The sequence below is a fragment of the Galeopterus variegatus genome, unplaced genomic scaffold, assembly GCF_000696425.1.
Source record: "Galeopterus variegatus unplaced genomic scaffold, G_variegatus-3.0.2 Scaffold8547, whole genome shotgun sequence".
NCBI classification, from domain to species: domain Eukaryota; kingdom Metazoa; phylum Chordata; class Mammalia; order Dermoptera; family Cynocephalidae; genus Galeopterus; species Galeopterus variegatus.
The window spans coordinates 5,745-22,279 of record NW_007734658.1 but is presented as its reverse complement, the minus strand read 5'-3'; the positions used below and the strand labels follow the sequence as shown (position 1 = coordinate 22,279).

Sequence of the window (16,535 nt, the reverse complement as noted above, 5' to 3'; positions counted from 1 at the left end):
AAAAAAAAAAAAAAAAAAAAAAAAAAAAAAAAAAAAAAAAACATCGAACTGTACACTGTGGATATAAAAAATAAATAAATGGAAAAAAGAATTTAAAAACCCCAAAACATATGGGTTCTATGTAAGTATGTTTGAAAGAAATTTTAATAAACAATTTCAAGTGGAAAACATATTTATCTCCCTTAATTCCCTAAATATCACTGCAATGATTTAAAAAATATATATAAATGGCAGATATTTTGAGAAATTTGTAAAGGATATCTGACAGGTGAATAAAACTGAGAAAAGAACTAATTAGTGCTGACAAGGTCAGAGAGCCACTGGGGCAATAGTTGATGAAAAACCTTCATCTCAGAGCCACAGCAGCCGAGAACATGAGCAAGCAGGCTGGGGAAAGGGGGAGCTGAAGGCGTCTGGGAACTTGGCCACAGGCCTATAATAGGAATAGCTACACTTGTTACTTGGTGGTTCTTGGTAGCTAAGTAAGTGGGGAATTCACTGGTACTTCTAAATAGTGCCCTAAATAACTTCAGAGTGTTGCCAAAAAACCCCCCCAAAAAACAAAAAACAAACTTCTGAGCCTACAGGGTAAAATAACACAAAAAGTCTCAGCAAAGCAGCAAATGCCTCCCTGTAACTTGCCTTTTCTCTTTCCCATTCAAAAGCACAACTCTGTTTAGACTCCAGAACCTGAAGACTCCTTTCCCCTACTTTAGGCCACAGGAGTGAGTAAGTCAGAGACTCTTGCAGGATCCCCGGCTAATGATTCATAGAGAAAGTGATTGCAGTTCAACTGTAACACGTTACTTTTACTGTGTTATCTGAGAGCTCCCAAGCCACCATCTTGCTCAAATACAGTTTCTACCCCTGGACGGCTCTGCATGGGGAGGAAAGAAAGGGAGTGGTGGCAATCATCTGTGGGGCAGAACTGTACAGTGACACAATTGCTTTTGCCACCAATATTACCTACCAACAATGATTCTTTTCAGAAATATAAGCAGAGAAAAATCCTGAGACACATGAAGAAAAACAACAGCTTAAAAGGAAACCAGAATGAGCAATCATATAAATGGTCCCCACCTAAGCAGAACATGCAGGAAAATTAGACAATTTCAAAGTCTATCATATTATGTATATGCAAGAAGAAAATGGAGCAATGTTTATAAAATTCTATACTAGTAAAATAAGTGTTAATATGTAAGGGCAAGAGGAATATATATATGTATAAATACATATATATGTATATTTTTGGTGGCTAGCTGGTATGGGGAAGGAGGAAGATTTTTTAAGACATACCAGTGCTCAGAAAATATATTAACTGTTGAACAACTTTTCTGAAAATCACCTGAGGACTTAAGTACTCAACCAAAAGAAATAGGAAATAGAATGAAGAATGAGAAAAACATGGTATATAAGAAAAATGGTAGCAATAAAGCAGGTAAAATTTAAGTTTCATTATTGATAATATGGTTGTAAACTGTCAGGAAACAATTTGCTTAATAGAAGTCACAAAAGGTAAAACAAAATTAGTCACCCAGAAGTAAACTTTCATATTATTTCAGCAAAATCTGGAGGCAGGAAAGGCAATAAAAGCTCAAGTATCCAAATTTCCTTAACTGAAAAACTGGAACATTTAGTATAGGCTGGTTTGAGTGTTAGAGTAACAGAATAATTTTAGAGCAAAATCAACTGTGGACAGTGTAGATGACTTGAAAAGGGTAATTACGTACTAGTAACTGTCTGACTTAAGGCAAACAACTAATAATCAAAGGAAAGAGTAGAAGGGCATCGCAAAACAACTAGAAGGTTATATTTCTTCCAAATGATTGCTTTAAATTGGGATCTCATTTTCTGTGACCTTTCTGTAAAGTATGTTATTAATATTTATGTTAATATCTTTAATGTGAAGCTATTCTATTTTCTATAACTAAAATCTTTTGTAGAGAATTGGCTACTGCTAGGTCTTAGCTTGGTCTCAGATGTGTCTAATCCTTTTCTCATGATAATATTACTTAGATGGTAGTCCTACTTAGTGTTATCTCTGATTTAGGCCAGGAAGTCACAGGCCAGAGATTCTTAAACTTTCCAGAGCAGACATTCTCAAGAGTCTCTTAGGGTTTTGTTTTTGTTACACCTTTTACCATAAAAATTCTAAACAAAATCTCAAACATATACAAAATTAAAAGTACTAGTATTATGAATCCTCCACACACTCCACACTGCAACTACTGTCAACAACATGGCCAATCTTGTTTTATCTATATCCCACCTTCCACTTCCTTGGATTACTTTAAAGAAAAACCTCAGACTTGTCCTTTCATTCTCAAGTAATTTTTTTTTTCCCTATTTCATTCTTTAAAGAAATCTACTTTTTTTCTGAGCAGGACCATGATGTGTGTATAGGTATTCTGTTACTATAGTTATAATTTAGGGTCTGCTTTTTTTTTTTTTTTTTTAAAGATGACCGGTAAGGGGATCTTAACCCTTGACTTGGTGTTGTCAGCACCATGCTCACCCAATGAGCTAACCGGCCATCCCTATATGGGATCCGAACCTGGGGCCTTGGTGTTATCAGCACCGCACTCTCCCGAGTGAGCCACGGGCCGGCCCTTAGGGTCTGCTTTAAGAATAAAAACTGCAGTAATTTTATTAGGACTAATTTTTTTTTTATATAACAGATACTAATCAAGGGCCTACTGTATTATCAATTAATATCAATGAACAGAACCAACTAAATATGCACATTTTGACTTGATGTAAAATAAGTTTTCTGACAACTAAATTGAGGCATAAAAGAAGTTTGTGTTGCTTTATGAGGAGATGAGCTCTCCTTCACCACAAGGCATTCAAGCAGAAGTCTGCTGAGATGCTGCATCAGGTTGGACTTGGGCAAGATACCTTCTGAAGCCTTTCTCATCTCTAAGTCTCCCTGATCTTGTTTTTGTAATTTTTAAAAATGTAGATGAATAAATATCAAGGAAGGATTCAGGATCCTAAATTATATGTATGGATTTTTCCACATGGGCAATTTCAAAATGATCAATATTTATTTATTTATTTATTTTATTTATTTATTTATTTATTTTTGTCTTTTGTCTTTTTCCGTGTCCGGCAACGGATCGCAACCCTCAGTGTTGCCCCCGTACCGGACCGGGGACCGGCAACGGGATTGCAACCCTTGGTGTTGCTCCCGTGCCTCGCTCAGCCAGTGAGCGGGAACCGGTCTGTATGCGGGATCCGAACCCTCGGGCGGGAGCGGCGCCGCGCTTCCCAAGCGGTGCACTATCCAGTGTGCCACCGGGCCGGCCCAAAATGATCAATATTTAAAAAAAAAAAAAAGTCAAACCTGTTTTACACCAAGAACTGCCTTCTCTCTTTAGCATAGCATTACAAATATTATTACAACTTGGAATTTGAATCCCTAATCAATGTTAGAAGTAAATCAGAGCAGGGCTGACCCGTGGCTCACTCGGCAGAGTGCGGTGCTGATAACACCAAGGCCACGGGTTTGGATCCTATATAGGGATGGCCAGTTAGCTCACTGGTTGAGCGCGGTGCTGACAACACCGAGCCAAGGGTTGAGATCCCCTTACCCGTCATCTTTTTTTTTTTTTAAAAAAAAAGAAGTAAATCAGAGCATAAGATTTTTCCTATTCCACAACTGAAAACCTGTGTCCTAGGAAAGAGCCTACAGACTCAAGCATGATAAGCAATGGCATCACATGCCCTCACGCTAGTTAGCAAATTTGTAGCAAGAATAGAAAATTCTCTCACATTCTTTTTTTAAGAGCACAAAACAGAAATTTTAGTATAAAAGTGGCTTTGAGGCTTGGAGAACTTGCTGAGTGCAGGGAGAACTTGATTTGCCTTAATATACAAATGAATATCTCTTTCACTTGAAATTTTCCTTACTCCTCAATGCTTAAAATTTGTTCTAGAAAGGATTAATCTTCAATCCATCAAGGTATACACATGAACATATCACACTCAGATGAACTAAGTAATAAATTTGTATTTTTCTTAAGGCTTCAAATTTGAGAAAATAGTTCCTTTAAAGTACACTGGCAAAACTCAAACAAACGATACAAATCCTACAGCTATCTCATTAAACAGAAAGAAAACAACATTTTGAAAGAGAATTATTAAATTGAATTTAATGTATATTTTTGAAGCAAATAACATTTATTCTATGTAAGAGCAAAGTGTTATTTTTACAGTTTCCCACTAAGGAAATGAGAGAAACCCCTTCTTAATCATTGTGTGTCACTCCTTCTGTACATTTTTGATATAAGCATGGGAAATTACGTAATTTAGACATTCTAGTCACAGAGAATCTGAAAAGATGCGCATACTTGAGAATTAAACCAGGAAAGGGTAACTCATCCACTAGGGTATTTCAGTCTTCTTTTTTCAAGATATGAACTATTGATTGGCTGTGTCCCTGATATCAGAAAATGGGTAAAGGTAGAAATTTTGTCCTTGAATTGTAGTTTTGTATTTCAATATATGTTAGTCTGTTTTCCGTTACTTAGAATACTGGAAACTGGGTCATTCACAACAATATGAAATTTATCTTACAGTTTTCAAGGCTGGGAAGTGCATAGTCCAGGGAACACATCTGGTGAGGCTCTTTTTCAATGTCTAGAGTGACACAAGGTATCACATGGCAAAAGGCCTGAGCAAGAGAGGGCTAACCTCCTCACTTGCTCTCCTTTTAAAGCCATTAGAACCACAACCGTTACTTTATGAATGGATCAATCCATTCACAAGGGCATAATCATCACAATCTAATCATCTCTTAAAGACCCCACCTTTCAGTTACCATAACAGGATTTCTCACCCTCTTAACATTGATAATAATGGGGGTCAACTTCCTAACACATGAACTTTTGGGGGACACATTTAACCCACAGCAGAGTAGAATGCTTCCTAGAGACAAAAAATGGGGGTCAGAGGCATCAAGTGTTGCCTGGGTACTAGAGAAGAAGGTAGTATTCTTAAATCGAAATAGCAAATCCTGTCCCAAAAGGTAGCTGACCATTCATTTAACATCAATTTCCTGAATGCCTCCCATTTGCCAGGCCCTGTATTAGGCAGAGGGGGAATCAAAGACAGATAAGACAGATACTACCTTTAAGTTCCTTAGACTATCATAGTATCCTAGGTGAGAGGGAGGCTAATGCTAATGACACAAATAAATAAACCTAGATTTAGGAGTGCTTCTCAAATATCCTGGAATGAATAAAAGGAGGAGAGGAGATTATAAGTTATTTTAAAATAAATGGAGACTAACAGTGAGCTGCTTATTACAAAGGAGGATGATTCTAGTGATCCAAGGTCACAGGACTGATTTTTTGAGATGTTTTCATCCTAGAGATTATATGACTTCTGTTGAATCTCCCCTTGGGAACCAAAGTTTGCATTAGTCAAACGGCTGTACTGGATTTGGTAATTTATCCCTAAGAGTTGACAATGCTTTTTCCAACAGCCCTCTGTTTTAATTAACTGAACCAGGTTGTTCTAATTATATATATAATTAGGGTTAGCAAAAGTTTTAAGGATTTCTATCTTCTTACCTAAAGGTTTAAAGTTCAAGAAAAACCAATGAGAAAAAAATATATACTTCTAACGCAGAAGTTAATAGCATACTAAATAAGCATTATATTTTTATTTTTTTCGCCTCTAAAATAGCCAAATAATACCTTCTTGAAAATGGCAAAGGAAAGGAGATGGTCAAATGAATGGTAAGTATAGAAATGGTTAGACTCATATAACAGTGTTTTGTGGCTGCAGCCATAATGAAGATGGGAGCTACTCTTAGTTTATCCAAATAAGAGTGAATTTGCTGTTTAGAAAGAAAGGTTACACATTTTGTCAATTTCATCTCTCAAAATAAATCTCTCAACACATATAATTCTATTGCTTTTCTGTGTTCTGCTATTTATGTTCATTTCAAAACAGTGATAAATATTTTTACAAAGTACATGTAATGTTTCACTCACAAACAAACTGATAAGGCTGTCTTGATGTCAACTCTAATAATAGTAATACACAGTCACCTTCCAACACTAGTTCATGATAAAACTCTGCGCAAACTAGGAATAGGGGAAGTTCTTTAATATGATACAGAGTATCTACCAAAAAATTTACGTGTATAGCTAATATCATACTTAATGGTGAAAGATGAAATGCTTTCCCCTTAAAACTGGAAATAAGGCAAGGATGTCTACTCTCACCACTCTTATTCCACATAGTAATGGAAATTCTATCCAGCACAAGAAAAGGAAACAAAAGGCATGTTGATAAGAAAGAAAGAAATAAAACTGTCCCTTTGTAGATGACATGGTGGCCCATGTAGAAAATCCCAAGGAATCTATACAAAACTTTCTAGAATTAACAAATCATTTGAACAAGGGTGCAGTATATAAGATCAACACAAAAATCAATTTCATTTCTACATACTAAAACGTGGAAACCAAACTTAAAAACACCATAACATTATTATCATTCCAGAGAAAATAAAATACTAAGGTATACCCTTAACAAAATATGTATTGGGTCTTTATGATGAACATGGGTGTCAAGTGGATGAGACAGCTGACATGGCTGGGAATTGGTTACAGTGAGCAAATATGACAGTACTTCAAAAAGAATGGAAAGATTCTTGTTATTTTTCAATTCTACTTTTCCATGAACTTTTTGAAGTACCCTCGTAAGTAGCATATAGAGGAGAATGGGAGCCACATTTCTCACTGCTAGGGATAATATCTACAAACACAGAAAAGACTGGAAAGAACCCTGATATGCTGTGTTGGATTAGGAATGTAAATATTGATACAAATTAACAGTTTTATAGTGTAAAAATAAACAGATGTAAAAATAGTTATAACTGTGTATATCTGTGTGTAAGTATGTGAAGCCATACCTGTATTTTCCTACCTCTACCCACTGAAAGATCCTGGAAGAAATGACAACCCAATAGCAATGAGCATACTAAGTACCCAGAACTTGGTTTTTAAATTCCATTATCTGCTAAAAGGAATCAGAGCTCCTTGAATAAATGTCTGATTCCAGGTTTGGGGAAAGGGAAGTACTAGATGAACAGTAGAAAGCCAACTTATAAGTGTAAGAAATGATGAAAATAGAGAATCATTATTTAACAAATACAGAAGTTGATTCAGGCAGGAGTTGTCAATAGACTCTAAGGCTATTAGGTAGAAATTTGGTAAGGAAAAGGATATTATTATTTTATTTTATTATTTTTTTCCTTTTTGTCTTTTTTACTGACCGGTAACGAGATCGCAACCCTCGGTGTCGCGCCCGTACCGGGGACCGGCAACGGGATCGCAACCCTCGGTGTTGCGCCCGCACCGCGCTCAGCCAGTGAGCGGGAACCGGTTTCCACATGGGATCCGAACCCTCGGCGGGAGCGCCGCCACACTCATAAGTGGCGCACTCTCCAGTGCGCCACCAGGCCAGCCCAGGAAAAGGATATTAAATCAATTATCAGACTACCTCCCCACAAAATACTAATCAATGCAAAGGGGAAAACAGTGAATTTAAGGTGGAGAAACCTGGTGCTCATCATGACCAGGTGAGCAAGATTAACATCATGGTGATGGGACAGGTCAATGGCATGTGCTTCCTGATGACACACTGACAAGCACATGGCATCAATTCTGCAATTTCTTGTAGTGAAGTTTCTACAAAGAATTCATGACCTGAGGAAACAGGGTTATCTTACAGAATGTAAAGCCTGTATGTTTTAAAACTGATAAGGACATGAAAAATAGGAAAAGAGGAACTATTCCAGACTGAAGAAGTCTGAAAAGATGTGATAAATGCAATAGATGTTTCTGGACAGAATCCTGAACTAGAAAGAAAAAAGAGTCATTGTTGGGAAAGCTGGTGAAATTTGACCAAGGTCTATGTATAGAGAGAAAGGTATCATACTGAAGTTGATTTCCTGAATTGGAGGGTTGCACGTGGATTACATAGGAGCGTGTCCTTGCTCTTCGGAACATGTACATTGAGAGACAGAGATAGAGAGAAAGAGAGAATAAAAGTAAATTCTAATACTTAAAAATACTCACCAATGACTTTAACAAAATAAGCATCTGCTTCAAAGTTGTTTTTTAGTGTATGGATGGCAAAATCATTCTTTGTATATCCTTTACTTAGTACCACAATGTCCAAGATTCCCTGGAAAAAACAAACAAAAATGGTAAGAAAAACTACTAGACCAACTGAAAAAAAAGACCATTAAAATGCATGGCATGTTTATTATGTAAATGTAAACCTTATTTGACCTAATGTTTAAAATAAAATTACTATTAAAAATATATATATACACACAACTTTAAATAGTAAAATATAAATAAAATGAAAAATATCTGTAATTTTAGTCCCTGGAGATAACTGTTAGCATTTCGGTATATTTCCTTCCAGTCATATTTGCACGAAGTTTTAAAGGTCCCTGATATGGACTGTCAGATCCTTCCTAAACATCAGGAAGATGACCTTTTTATATGTCCTTGCCACCACTGCATAGTACTATTTTTTTACTAAAAAAGGGGAAATGGGTGACCAGTTAGCTCAGTTGGTTAGAGTGCAGCCTTATAATACCAAGGTCATAAGTTCAGAACCTGGTACACTGTACCAGCCAGCTACCAAAAAATAAATTAATAAATAAAAAAGGGGGAAGCTTTTTTTTTTTTTAACTGAATTTTACTGAAGAAAAAAGGTGTGCTTGTTTAAACTGACATTCCTCTGACTCTTTTCATGAGGCTGATCATTTATTATATTTTTTCATGTTAGCAACTTGGGCTTTTTCTGTAAATTGACTATGTTGTGTTTTTCCAGTTTGTGGTGACTTATATCACTTTGTATAAATCCTTTTATATTAAGGATATTAACTATTTGACTCTTTTGCAGCAAATTTATTTCCCAGATTTAAAAACAATTTGAAATTTCATTCATGATGTTTCTGAGGTACAGAAATTAAAAATTGATTCGTAGTCAATTCTCTGGATTTTTTTCTCCTTGTGCTATTTCTGCCAATTACTTTTATACTTGGAAACTGCTAATGAAAAGTGAAATAATACAAGATTTGATAGCAGGCAGGAACAGAGGAAAATAAGGACTTAAATAATTCATCATTTGAGAATAAGCCTCTCATAAAAACAAAACAAAACAAAACAAAAAACCCAAAATGAGGCTAATGAAGATATAAATGTCCTGATGGGCATTTAATTTTTTAAAATAAATAATCTTGAAAAGATATATTGTGATACATTAACACTGGAATTTAACACAGTTTTTTCTTCCAGAATTTATTATTTTTTTTTGAGTGGTAAACTGGCTTTTCCCTTTAGAAAGGGAGAAACCAGAACTCTAAATGTCTTTCACAAGGTCACCTGGAAACCAAAGTCAGAGTCATAAGAATTTGTGGCAATAGATGCTACTTCCAGTTGACAAAAGTGAATATAGTACTGGGTTCATTCTTCTGTGATCTTGCGCAGTTTCAAGGGTCTGTTATCTGTCAGCTGTGCTTTTGTCTACTGCTGAGCATACAGATTAGCCAGTCTCAGAGCACGATTCTTTAGTGGTTTAATCCAAATAAGCACAAAATTAGATAAGAACATTCTCATATTTGACTGTAGTGATCAGCCAGTGTCAATAAATTTGTTTCCACTACCATTTAACATTAAAAGGGGCTTTCTTGTAATTAACTCATTGGCTTTCATTATATCATCTACATTTTCTGTTCAAATAGGGTAAAGCTAAAGTGAGACAAGGTGGATGGCAATTAAACTCCAAACACACAGGATAGCTCTGAACTCACATCTTCGTAAATGTCAAAGAAGGTGGCAACCATAGCATCCCTGATTTGATTTAGGTCCGACAGCTCCCAGTAGACTTTAAACATACGATGTGCCTCCTCACAGCTTGCATTATTACAGGGGACATTCTCCAGTAAAAAGGCCTGCTGATTGCTGTACAACAAAGGAAAGGCATCTTGTTAACATAACATGTCGATGCTGTGCAGCATCAGCTGTGCTCTATTTCCTAGAATCAAAGGAGATTCCAGCCCCCCTTCCTTCTTTGCTACTCCACAGTCATTGTGACCCTCTGTTCCATTACTGAGTTGTTGGTCACTGTCATCGTCCATTTAGATGTTTATTATTCCTCAATGAATAACTGCATTTTAACTGAAGACCCCTGATATCCCCAAGTCTTGTAAACCCAAAGCAGTGAATCTCCAATGATGGAATTTCAGCTGTCCTAACAGGCAGTAGGGTAGATATTGCTGAGCACCTCTCAAATAATAGAAGCATCATACTTTGCATATCCAAGGAGACCTCCTTCTTGAATCCCACTCTATAGGCAAAGTCGTTATAAGTTTAGATTCTGGAACCAGATTACATGGATTCAAATCCTGGCCCTGTCATTTAGCAGCTATGTGACCTTGAGCAAGTTATTTAACTTCTCTAAGACTCAGATTCTCATTTATAAACTGAGTAATAAGAGGGCTTATAGCATAAAATTGTTGTGAAGATGAAATGAGATACTGAATGGAAAGTACTTAGAATGATTCCTGGCAGCCAGTTAGTACTCAGTGAAAGTGCTTATATCATCATCATTCTTATTATGTAGTGCAACACAATGCCATGTAAAAATATTTTCTTTAGATATAGAAGTAACTTTTGTAAAATGTGACTTTATGTAATGTCTCCTATTTATATGCATTTTCCTAATATATATATATGTGTGTGTTCACCACTTCATTTCCCTCCGTGCACGTAGAAAATGAGAGACTAAAGGCTTAAACTTTACTGCTGCTCAATTTTTCTCTAATTATTTTAAATAAATCTATAAAAACAGATTTCCTTTTTTCATATAAAAATGTTACTTTAGGTCTGAGTGATTTAGAAAAGAAAAAAAAAGCCTCAGGTACAACAAAGGAAAATTTCAAAATCTTTAACACAGACTGGAAACCTATGTACAAAATATTCAGCTTGTGTGATGTATACTAAATATATGATTGGCTTCAAATTATCCTTCTGGATAAAAAATTACAATATAAATAGTTTACCAGAACAATTATTTAGCAAAGAAAAAAATCTCTCAGACTATAACATTTACTTGGAAAACTCTTTTTTTTTTTTTCCTTTTTGTCTTTTTTCGTGACCGGTAACGGGATCACAACCCTCAGTGTCGCGCCCATACCGCGACCGGCAACGGGATCGCAACCCTTGGTGTTGCGCCCACACCGCGCTCAACCAGTGAGCGGACCGGTCTCTATATGGGATCCAAACCCTCGGCGGGAGCGCCGCCGCACTCCCAAGCGCCGCGCTCTACCTAGTGTGCCACCGGGCCGGCCCTACTTGGAAAACTTTAAGGTAACTTTGCTCAATACCTAACATAGAACAGTATTCTTTCACTAGAAAGAATAAATTATTTCTTCTTTGTCTCCCTGTCTAATAACTGGTTTAAAAATTCTTATCTGTAATATTTTTTTCAGGTAACTTATCCATTCTACCTTTTTAGCTAAACAGTTTTCGAGATATTTCATGGAGACGCAGCACACCCTATTTTGTTACTAGGAGATTATATTAAAACATGAGAACCTATGATAAAAAGCAGACTTTCTAAAGTATTTTATAATCAATGTATCAATGGTAAACCTTTTGAGTGAGCGTGTATGTACCCTTGCTTCCCTTTTCAAAGACACTGCATGGATTTATTATAACCCTGGTCAAAATTTCAAACATACAACCACCACCTACAATAAGAACCCTTACTGTTGTTGTGCAATTTAAAATGTTATTCTTAATTTTTGATATGAGTTTGTAAAGATTATAAATGTCTTAGAGCTCACTAACTACCTTGGTCTTGTACTGTGGAACTTGGGATCTATAAAAGTTCAGTTCTTTTAAATTCTATTGAGCTCTACAGGTAAAGCCTAGCACCTTACCTTTAAAAATAAAATTTGATTTAAGCCCAGGAGGAAAGAACCTTGATCCATTTAGTCTGGAAACCCTTGGGGACAGTCTTGCTTCTTTTAAGTCAGTTTGTCTATGTGTTCTTTGCAATTACAACTAATGTATCTTTTTAAAAACTGTATTTTCAAAACAATTACAGAAGTTTTTGTTAAATTCAAGTAACAGAGACTTTTAAAAGTTAAAAATCCTTCCTTTCCAGGGGTAACTATTTTTTAATAATTTAGTGTGCATCTTTCTAAACCTTTTTCCAGGCACATACAAATATGTAAGTACATATATCCTTAAAAAACACAAACAAACCCAAATGGGTTTTGCTATACAAACTCATATTTTTCAGCAAATATTTTATTTCCACTAAATAATATAGCACACACATGTGGGAAAGGGATACAGTCTGATTGAGAATTTTTGATACCTATTTTGAAAATTCCACCCAGAGTAGTTGTACCAAATTATATCTCCCACCAGTAGCCAATCAGATTGTCTGTTTCCCCACAGTCTCATTCTTTTCAATGCCTACTCCATAATATAGATAAGTCATCACTCATTTTAATACTCTGCTATCGATGGTCAGGTTGTTGCCAAGTGTTCTCCATTACACATATACACACAGATAAGATATTTTTCCTTGGGTACTTGTACAAGGATTTCTGGATGGTAGTCATGTGTTCAAAGGTATGCATATTTTAAATATCAACAGGTAAAGCTAAATGGCCCTATAAAAATGTATGAATTTATACATCCAATAGGGTATTAGTAGCATTGATTCTTACTTTTGCCAGCTGAATAGCTTAAAAATGAGTGTTCTCTTGATTATGAGAGAAGCTGAGTATTACTCTTATGTTCATCAGCTATTCATGTTTCTTTTGAAAATTGCCACCTAAAATTTCTTTCTTATTAATTTTTCTATCTCTGATTGTTAGAGATGAGGCACTCACACTTACCCGGCTATGTCCCACCTGGCTGTGGCCACTAAACATCCATGCTGTAGCCAAGACCCCACCCAGATGTCATGCAGCCCCGCCTTCTCTCACCGTGTGGTTATCACAGACTTGCTAACACCCTGCTGCAGCAGCACGCCCCCTTGGTTTCACCCTGTGGTTACCATAGGCTGCTAAAACAGAATTTTTCAGCCTGCTTTTCTCTCAGCCGCTGTACTTTTCCACTGTGACAAAGTCATAACTACAAAAGATCATAAGATCATTGCTCCTGCTCGGTTACAGAAACCCAGAAATGCTATAATATAAAAATAACTGCCCCACTGTGTTGGGGTGCTCAGCCTTTGGACTTGAGTCCACTGAGAAAATGCCAGCACATCAATAAACCCTGTTTTCCTGTTTTAAGCCTCAGTGTCTCCTATCTCTCCCTGCGAGTTCACAGTAACTCACTCCAACAAGAGACATTAGTCCCTTCCCTGTTATTCCCATACCCTTATTTGTAAAGTGGGAGTAATAATAGTACATACCTCAAATGGCTATTGTAAGGATTAAATGAGGAAACTCATGATAGTGTTTAGTATAGTAGCTGGTATACAGCAAAGTACGCACTCAATTTCTGCTGTTACCATTACTATTATAAATTGCTATTATTATTATGCTATTACTATTATTTTGAATTGCTGTTATTATTACTCTGATACACTGCAAACATTTCTTCTCAGCTTTTTAGTTGTTCAAATTTTGTTTACGGGCTGGTCCTGTGGCTCACTTGGGAGAGTGCGGCCCTGGTAGCGCTAAGGCCGCAGGTTCGGATCCTATATAGGGATGGCTGGTGCACTCGCTGGCTGAGCGTGGTGTGGACCACACCGTGCCGAGTGTTGCGATCCCCTTACGGGTCAAAAAAAAAATTTGTTTATGGTGTCCTTCGCTAAAAGGTTTATAATATTTATGTAGTCATTTATGTCAAAATTTTCCTTTATGTCACTAAAAGAAATGTTAAAGGAAGCCCATCAAGTGATGGACAATGACACCAGTTGAGAATCAGGATTTACACAAAGAAATGAAGAGCACTGAAAATGTCAACTACGTAAGCAAATATAAATGATTTTTTCTTATTATTTAAATTTCTTTAAATTGACTGTTTAAGCAAACAAAAATCAACATAGTGTGGTGTTAATAACATAAGCAGATAGAAAATGTGTGATAAAAACAGCACCAAGGCCAGAAGAGGAGAAACAGAAATATACTTTAGTAAGAATCTGTAACTATATGTTAAGTAGAATAATGTCATTTGAAGACAGACTGGGATAAGTTAAAGATCCTATAAACCCTAATGCATCTACTAAAATAACAAGATTTATAGTTAATAACTCAACAAAAAAAGATAAAATGGAATCACAAAAAAATACTCAACTAATTCAAATGAAAGCAGAAACAGGAAAAAACAACAACAAAAAACAAAACAAACTATAAGATGGTAGACTTTAGTCATACCGATATTGACATGAAATACAAAGAGTTTAAACACAAATTAAAAGGTATAGATTGTCAACTGGATTAAAAAATGAATACTCGGGCCGGCCCGGTGGCGCACTGGAGAGTGCGCCGCTTGGGAGCGTGGCGGCACTCCCGCTGAGGGTTCGGATCCCATGTGGAGACCGGTTCCTGCTCACTGGCTGAGTGCGGTGCGGGCGCAACACCGAGGGTTGCGATCCCATTGCCGGTCCCCGGTACGGGTGTGACACCGAAGGTTGCGATCCCGTTACTGGTCAGTAAAAAAGACAAAAAGGAAAAAAATAAAAATAAAAAAAAATGAATACTCAACTATATGCTGCCTACAAAAAAATTCATCTTAAATATAAAGACATAAATAGGTAAAAAATGAAAGTAATGATAAAAGATAAATCAGCCATGAAGAAAGCAAAAAGACAAAAAACAGAACGGGAGAAAACTTTTGCAAATCATATATCTTGATAAAAGACTTGTATCTAGAATATATAAAAAATTCTTACAACTCAATAATAAAAAGACAAAACAATTTAAAAAATTGGACTAAGGATGTGAGCAGACATTTCTCCAAGGAAGATATATGAATGATCAATCTGCACATGGAAAGATGTTCAACAAAATTAGATGTCGGAGAAGTCCAAATCAAAACCACGAGATATCACTTCAGGCCCAGTAGGATGGCTAAAATAAAAAAAGATAATAACTACTGCTGGAGAGAATGTGGAGAAATTGGAACCCTCATACATTGCTGGGGAGCATGTAAAATGACACAACTGCTAGAATCTGGCAGTTACTCAAAAGGTTAAACATAGAGTTACCATTTAACCCAGGATCCCACTCCTAGGTACATTCCAAGAGAAATGAAAATATGTCCACACAAAAACTTGTATGGATGAATGTTCATAGCAGCATTATTTGTAGGAGACAAAAGGTGGAAACCATTGAAATTACTATCAACTGAGGAATGGATAAACAAAATGTGGTATATCTACACAATGGAATATTATTTGGCCATAAAAAGGAATGTGTTATACTGATACATGGATGACCCTTAAAAACATGTTAAATGAAAGAAGCCAGTTACAAAGAAATACATATTGCATGATTCCATTTATATGAAATGCCCAGAATAGACAAATCTATAATGACAGAAAGCAGATTAGTAGTTGCCTGGGGCTGGGGTTATGGAGATGGAACAGGGAGTGAATACAAATGGGTACAGGTTTCTTTTTTAGGGTAATGAAAATATTACCCAAACTTGAACTCAGTGCATATACTGAAAACCATTGAATTGTACACCTTAAACAGGTGAGTTGTACAGTAAATGATTATATCTCAAAGCTGTTACTTATGTTAAAAAAAAGATATACTGGGCTAAGGCAAATTAAAAGAAGGCTGAAGTGGCTATATTAATAAAAGACAAGGCACACTTCAGAACAAAAAATATTACCAGAATAAAGAGAGTCATTTCATAATAAAAAGGAGTCAGATTTTCTAGAGAATATAAGAATGCTAAATATTTATGCACCTAATAATACAGATTCAAATTACATGAAACAAAAACTGAGAGAATTCCAAGGAAAAACAGACAATTTCACGACTATGGTCAAAGATTTCAATGTACTTCTTTCTTTTAATAACTGGTAGACTAAAAAGACATAAAATCAATGAGGATAAAGAAGACTTGAACAACATTATCAACCCATTTGACCTCATTGACATTTATTGAACACTCAACCCAACAACACAGGAATATATAATCTTTTGAGGTATACATGAAATAATTATCAAGATAGAACATATTCTAGATCATAAAATAAATCTCAGTAAATATAAAAAATTCAAGCCATGCAAAGTATGCTCTGTGATCATGATGGAACTAAACTAGAAAAAGCAATAACAAAGAGGCGGCGACGGCGGATCAGGCGGCCGCTGCAGCCCGGGCGGCTGCGGAGAAGGAGGGAAAACACAAAGCCGGCTGCGCGCTGCGAGCTCTTTTCAGATGATTCTAAGATGGCGTCGGGTCTGAGCGGCCGCGCCAGGAGACAGCGCGATCCTGTGAGCCGTGCGCTGTGATACCAGA

General features: G+C 36.3%; 2 protein-coding genes across 2 annotated transcripts in view; one reads left to right on the top strand and one right to left on the bottom strand.

Annotated features, from left to right (window-relative positions):
* LOC103608547 (T-cell immunomodulatory protein-like) overlaps window positions 1-10,164 on the bottom strand; it is a gene marked incomplete at its 3' end in the record, with an annotated part of 40,746 nt that extends 30,582 nt beyond the window's left edge. The window contains exons 1-3 of the mRNA XM_008592967.1: window positions 10,112-10,164; window positions 9,845-9,995; window positions 8,094-8,202 (exon numbers count right to left, since the gene is read on the bottom strand). Of these exons, the coding sequence (XP_008591189.1) occupies window positions 8,094-8,202; window positions 9,845-9,995; window positions 10,112-10,164 (313 nt within the window). The remainder of the gene's footprint in view (window positions 1-8,093; window positions 8,203-9,844; window positions 9,996-10,111) is intronic.
* A 6,136-nt stretch (window positions 10,165-16,300) lies between these two features.
* Window positions 16,301-16,535, top strand: part of LOC103608545 (heat shock transcription factor, Y-linked-like) — a 5,918-nt gene continuing 5,683 nt past the window's right edge. The window contains exon 1 of the mRNA XM_008592966.1: window positions 16,301-16,468. Coding sequence (XP_008591188.1) covers window positions 16,301-16,468 — 168 coding nt within the window. The remainder of the gene's footprint in view (window positions 16,469-16,535) is intronic.